Source organism: Stegodyphus dumicola, chromosome 7 (assembly GCF_044657685.1).
Source record: "Stegodyphus dumicola isolate Sdum_Otavi_A_Nest chromosome 7, ASM4465768v1".
Classification (NCBI taxonomy): Eukaryota; Metazoa; Arthropoda; class Arachnida; order Araneae; family Eresidae; genus Stegodyphus; species Stegodyphus dumicola.
The window spans coordinates 94,523,650-94,530,961 of NC_140774.1; the positions used below are offsets into that span (position 1 = coordinate 94,523,650).

The 7,312-nt window shown below is 31.1% G+C and overlaps 1 protein-coding gene across 1 annotated transcript; it reads left to right on the top strand.

The window, feature by feature from the left end:
* Positions 1 to 350: 350 nt before the first annotated feature.
* On the top strand, positions 351 to 3,681 carry LOC146996268 (adult-specific rigid cuticular protein 15.7-like). The gene is made up of 3 exons (XM_085820608.1): positions 351 to 405; positions 1,712 to 1,813; positions 3,102 to 3,681. Exons 1-3 carry the CDS (start codon positions 394 to 396, stop codon positions 3,576 to 3,578), a joined length of 591 nt encoding a protein of 196 aa, XP_085676734.1. The 5' UTR covers positions 351 to 393; the 3' UTR covers positions 3,579 to 3,681.
* The last annotated feature ends 3,631 nt before the right edge of the window (positions 3,682 to 7,312 follow it).

Below are 7,312 nucleotides of genomic sequence, written 5' to 3' on the forward strand. Positions count from 1 at the left end.
AAAAGATGTTTTCAGGCAAAATGCCGAAAGACTACTATAAAAAATTTCATGAATGAGCTAAAAAAACTAGTCTAGTCGAATGTATAAAAACAAAATCTGCTAAAAGTAAATGAAAACCATAAGACTCAATGTCATTTGGAAAGGGAATTAATAAGTAGTATCATCTATGTTACGTACAAGTGAATGAACGTTTTAAGTAACCGCAAGGGCGTGTCATTATCAATGCCATATTTGACGTTAGCCTTGAGAAAAGATTTTGCTCCGGTTCTTGCTAAGAATCAATAACGACTTTTGATAATAACAAACTATCTAAAAAAAAAAGGTTGCGGAAAGTATAAAAGCTTTGAGAAACTATGAGAGTTTCATTCTGGAAATAGAAATCACACATTCACCATGATCGCAAAGGTAAGACAAGTCTTATCTTAATATGTATTATTATGTATTATTGAAATTTAATCTGTCTTTCAAATATAATTTGAAACTTTTCACTACTATGCGATTTTAGTTAATTCCAATAAAAATCTATCAAAAAGTTATTGCGTTTACCAAAATAATACACGCTTTTACATAGTTTCTGGAGCGAAGGAATCCAGGAGAAAATGGGTTTAATTAATTATTTGAAATAAAATTATATTAAGTATGCAGTGAAAAGGAGATCTATGTTTCTCATGAAATTAATTTTGATTTTAGTATCAGTCAAATATTATTCTTATTTGTAAAAGCCTCCTCCATTTTTTCTGAAGCTTCCCATAATTTTCTAAAAACTGAAGGCATTTTTGTTAAATTCACTTTCGCATTACATTTTAGTCTGTTATTTTTAAAGATAATTTTACACAATAGTTATTCATTCTAATGCTTTGATTACATGTTTCGTTGCCAATAAATGATAATTGAAAATGTTATTATTATTTCAAACAAATAAGGCATCTTCGCTATCATATTGTCCGTAAATAATCTTGTAAATTTTAATTGTATAAGAAAGGTTAAAACATTAGGATCGTATAAAGTGTACATTTGACAATTTATGGGAAGTAAATGCTTCTTCGAGTTTCATTTAAAATTGCTCATTTAAATTTTAATATGAGGATTATCGCAAATGTTCTCAAGTAATTAAATTTTGTAATTCCTTTCAAAGTTTATTTTCTAAAATTTTAAATTAGAGTTCTATTTTCTTGTAAGTAGTACTTTAGTTGAAACAATCGTCACATTTATTGACAAAACAGCATATACTTTATTTTTATGATAAGTCTGATGATCAGAATATTAATAAAAATTTCATTTATAACCTATAATATGATAATACGGTAACCCATGATTTATAAGTTATAGATTTACAGGTTAATAAACATTAGCACATTACGTTGGTATGATGAACGAAATCATTCATACAAAGCAATCAGGTTTCTAGCATTGCATTCTTTTGTAAATAAGTAAGATTTCTGTCTCCCCGCTTTCATAATCAACTCAGTTTAAGGTACTTTTTAATTCATTTGGAGACAACCATGTCTGAAATGAAAGTAAAATTTAATTTTATAGTTTCTAGCCAAAAATTTTTAAATCAATAAATTTCCTGATGTCTTAACATAAATAAATGCAGGCTTAATTTTTAGTTGTGATTCAAAATATTATACTTGATAATTTTTTTTATTTTAATTTGTTTTCTTCTCTTGCTTCATTTCAGAAATTTAATTCATTATCTATTTTCTTTCAGGTAGTTTTCTTATGCGCTGTTCTTGCAGCTTCCCATGCCAGTGTTCTTTTGAAGGCACCTCTTGTCAGTACTGGTGTCAGTGCCAGTTCTAGGACACAAGATGTAGGTTCATTTTCTTTAAAGTATATAAAAAATTTAGCTTACTATAATAGTTATTTAATTTCTTTAAACAATTATATATTGGTTACAATTTTTGGACAAGAGTTAAAAATTATGAGAGTGTAAAATAACGAACATTTAAATTTGAAAAATTGTGAAAAGGCTTTTAAAAATTACGCTAAGATTTTTTGAGAGCACTTAATATAATTTAGAAAATAGAACGTATAACAGACATTGCATCCTATCTTAATACAGTTTTAGCTAAAAGTAGAATTATTTCTTTAAACTAGCCATCCCAATTCTAAAGGAATACTGCTATTATCTAAATAGCGCAATAACAAATTACGTCAAAATGCCCTGAATACTATGGAAATAGATTTCAGGACGAACTTTCTATTTAGAATATTTCAAAGTACTACTATATTAAAGGTAAACACTTTTTCAACTTTTACCTTTTTGATGACAGATTTATTAACTCAGATACGTGAGTGATTTTTGTTCCATAAATAGGATATGATGAGAAATACAGTAATAAAACTTCTCTAGAAAATTCTCTCTAGAATTTCCAATAGAAGATAAAAGGCATTTCAGGGTGCTTTTAGTCGCAACTAGGAACCGAAAAGCAGTTTGCCGCCTTGTACTTAATATATTGTAGAATTTGCAACATTTTTAAAACTGAAAAATTCTATGCATTAACATGATTAAGCAATTCAAGATATAAATTATAATTAGCAAGTAATCATAAACTTCCTTAAAAAATTGCATAACAAAAATATTCAAATACTTTTTAATATTAAATTATTTATTTAAAAGAGGATTTAGATTTCTAATTAATTATTTCAACTTTAAAATCATGGAAATTTTCACATTTTACAATTAGTGTGATCTTAATCATCAGTCAGAGGTCAATTTATAAAATTCATGTCATGTTTTCTTTTTTTGTGTATTAGGTTTTTTTTAAGTTTCCCTGTGTTTAATATCATCAATAATAAACAGTATCGCAAAATTGGAGTCCTACCTATTGATTTACATTAATTTATTTTCTGCACGTAAAAGTAGTCTTGTGGATATAATCCAACACGGATATAATTGCTTTGACTTGAGATAAACTTTTATTTTGACGAAATATCATGTAAGTATGAAACGATTTCTACCAATGGAATCAAAGCATAACATTTTACACACTACGTTTGTGGTTTACCCGTTTTACTCATTTTCGGTAGTTACATTTTTAAACAGTTTTCATAGAACCTATTTTCAACACATTTTATAAATAATTGTTTTAATTTAGGCTTATGGAAACTATGGTTTCAATTATGACATCGTCGACAAACTCGGAGCTTCCAACTCCCGATCTGAAGTAGGTGATGGCTATGGCAACAAGAAGGGAACCTACACCATCCACGATATCGATGGCAGAGCCAGACGAGTAGACTATGTAGCTGATAAACTCGGATTCCGTGCCGCCGTGAAGACCAACGAGCCAGGAACCACTGCCAGCACCCCTGCTGCAGCCCTCATCGCTAGCCCTTACGCCGGACCATCTGTCGATCACATTGCCCCTGTTGCCACTGCAGTCTATGGGCATGCTGTTGCCGCTCCAGTTGTAGCTGCCGCCCCCGTTGTAGCTGCTGCTGCTCCTGTTGCATATGGAGGTGTCATCGGACACGGAGCTGCTTTAGGCTATGGTTATGGTATGGGATATGGATATGGAGCTGGCTATGGTATGGGGTATGGATATGGAGCTGGCAAGGCTCTGATTCATTAAAAACATAAATTCGCTGATCTGTCGTAGAGTTTAATTTATTATTTTTGTAAATTATCATTATGTTATGATAAATAAATTATTTTATTTCCGGTAAACAGAGAAATATTTATTTTCAAAATGTAGTTTCACATGTCTTTTCTAAATTTATTTGGTGAGGGAAAATAACCTGCACAGTTTCATAGAACATTATGAATTCCTTCTGTATCAGAGATTCTCCATTATATCCTCCTTCTCTATTCTCTTCTCTCTTTAAATTTATGGTTCAGGTAATTTAATATGAGATGGTAAATAGTGCCATCCACAAAATTTTGATATATATTCAATTATGCCTGTAAATTCTTAAAACACAGTTAATAACTATATATTTTTTTAAATCTAAAACTTTTTTGTTAAAACTATGAGATTAAACTCAATTTGTCTTAAACTAAAGCACTGCTTAAACATTTTATTCAGATGGGCAAAACTCAGGGATTTAACTAAGGGTACTACATGAATACGAAAGACACTATGCAACTAGAAATTTATTATGCCTTCACCTTGAAGTAAATTTAATCTTACTCAAATTGACACTTTTCATGTGAATAAAACAGCTGTTGCACATTTGCAATTCACAAAGATTTTACAAATCACATACTTAGTTACATCCCTTCACCGTGGTTTTTAATATTCAAAGTAAAGGGAAAATTATCAACTGTAAGATTTATCTCTCATATCGAACAGACTCTGTCATATTGAAAAACTTATACTGCTAGTTCTCTCTTCCACTCTTAAACTAAGATTCTTATTTTTTTTTCAGACTCTTTTGAATTATATTTGAATGTATAAGCAGATGGCACAACAGAAACATTTTAACTGTTAATTAAAATAAATGTTACAAAATACACTCAAAAGTATTAATTTCATTGCCTACAAGAGTTGTCGAATTTTTAATGTTTTTCAGAAAAACATTTCTTATTTTAATTTCTGCCGATATTAGATTCTAAATTCTACTATATATATAAACTGAGCTTTTATAAGATGAACCAGGAGTTTCAGATGTTTTGAGAAGTCGAAAAATCATCTGAAATCTTGGAAGAGTTAGTTTCTTTAGAAAGGTAACTTTGCAAAAATGGTCAACTTAGGTGTTGATAAATCCTGATGTATATTTGTTTTCACAAAAAATACCGCCTATTTTCCCAGATGATCGTGTTAGGGAGGTTGTCACCACGATAAAGATCACTGTACTTGATAGCTACTATTACCTTTATGAAGTCACATAGAAAGCTCAAGGGAATTGCCAAACGCCTCGAACTACCGTGATGTCACGATATTTTACGCTATTTAATCTTCAAAAACAGAGAGATTTCTTGACAGACATTTCACTGTGAAGGAGTATCGTCGGATTCTTAATGATTAAATATACTCATTTGTTCAAACATTGTGTTTCAAAGGAAATGCCGTCTGTCAGGACAACACATATCGTTCTGAAGAGCAAAACAGATGGAAAAATGATTCGCAGGATAATAAAAAAAGAATTTGATTGTCTTCTACTTCCTACACGATTCTTCGATATCCAGTGAATTTGCCTGGGGTAAGCAAGAGAAAAAAGCTAAAAAACATTTTCTTCTTCTGTCATCACGACGTGAAATAATCATTAACTTTAATAATTATACCTGCTTTTATCACACATTTCCAACAATAATCTTACAATAGTGGCTCCTGTGAAAGAGCCGTGAAATATGTTCCCATTTTATCGTCCAGTACATTCTATTGAACACTGTTATAGTAATCACCGCATGACACTGACATTTGGCTATTTGAATATGGCAAAGTACAGGTGGGCTATCTGCTTAAATGGAATCATGGGAAATTTTACATGAGAATTTTATAGCGAAAATTCATGCCGTATTACAATGAAATTTAAGTTTATAGTATTATTTCGGAATTCTTATATTAAATTTAAATTTGAGATTTACTAGACATATTAACACGAGAAAACAATTAGCGTTAATGATATCGAGTAGCATGAGTGAAATTTGAACACAGATTTGTTGTACACATATTCAATGTAGAATATTGATTATTTTGGTCTAATTTTTTCTCCTCTTTCCCTTTTTTTCTATCTCCTTTTTTTCTACGAAACAGTACTGTAAAGAAAGCTCTATATTCCTTTTTTTCCTTTGTGTTAGCTACGCAGACAGAAAATGAAACAATAATTAATTGTACTAACAACATAAGAATTTGAATAGTTATTTAAAAGAACACATACAAAAATAGACAAATTATACCTTTCTAATAATGAAATTAATTTCTCTAAAAATTATTTAAACATTTTCATTTTAAAACATTTGAAAATGAAAATGAGAAATGAAATTCTCTTGCTGCTTCCAATTAAACATTGTTTTGGAAAGAGGATCACCTGTCTATGGAAAGAGGATCACCTGTCGAAGAGTTAATTAAAATTTTTCCCCTGGGGGTGAGATTTACAACAAAACATTGCAGCAACTTCAGTTACGTATTGGTAGAGAAGACATTCTTATAGAAATTTATGTGAGGGACAGTCTTTCTTTAGTGCTTCAAAAGAATTCGAAACACAAATTTTGTTTGAGAAAATTGTATGATAATTTAGAATCGAAACTTCGCTCGTTAGAGGTTCTTGGTGTTGCCAGATATAAATATGAAGCTATGTTATACCCACTTGTAGAATCGTCATTACCTGATGATACTCTAACGTGCGTGGCAGAGATTTAGATCAGTTAATCATGACCACAGAAAGACAGAAGCAAAAGGGGAAAATAATAATAAAAGAGAAAAGAAATCGACACATCACTTGGATTTGGATGGTCTACTTTCGTTTTTACTCAATGAAATTAAGGGTGAAGAACGTGTATCCATAGCTAGCAAATGTTTTGTCAAAGATCAATCTTGCAGACAGTGGAACACAAAACGTTCTGGTTTTAAAAATCATAGCCAATCTCCACAAATACCATCGATACACCTTAATAACGATGAAAAAAGAAAATCAAAATTTGTGCATATTTTGTTCTGGATTTCATGAATCCAGTGATTGCTGCAAAGCCAAAAAGATGTCAATAGAAGAAAGGCGTAGTACAAAACAGTCGTAGCTCTTTCTTGTGCTTCGATACGGGACATGGAATAGCTAGACGTCGGAAAAAGGTTTCGTGTGTAGTTTGTAGGAAACCGCAGCACATACTTTTGTGCAAAAACATAACTCCGAGTCCAAACTCGAAAGTTGCGTAGACAGCAATATCAGAGAAGATGATATTTGTAAATTTGTTTAGAACTCCTAACGGCTTATTACAAAGTTTGATGGTTACATTGAGAGGAAAAATAAAAAACGGCAAGCAAGAGCTATCTTTGACTCAGTGTGACATAAGTCCTATGTTTTGAGGAATACCGCTATTGAAATGTAATTTCAGAGAACCTTGCAAAGAACAATTATAGCATTCGTTATTTGGAGGGACAACCACTGAGATTATAGACCACGATGTTTTTACGGCGTTTTTATCCAAAACAGATGCTAATTATCTATGCAATTTTAAGGCTCTGTTCAGAGAAATAAATTTTCGAGATTTTCAATAGTTAAAAAGATATTTGGTGTGTGCATAGGTTTCATATACATTTGGCGTTTGTGAAATATTTACAGGAAAAATTAGTAGACATTTTTATATCTTATTAAGGCGATGCAAGCAACGATATCTGCTACGGATGCCCCATGGAGGACTTTCAAGGGA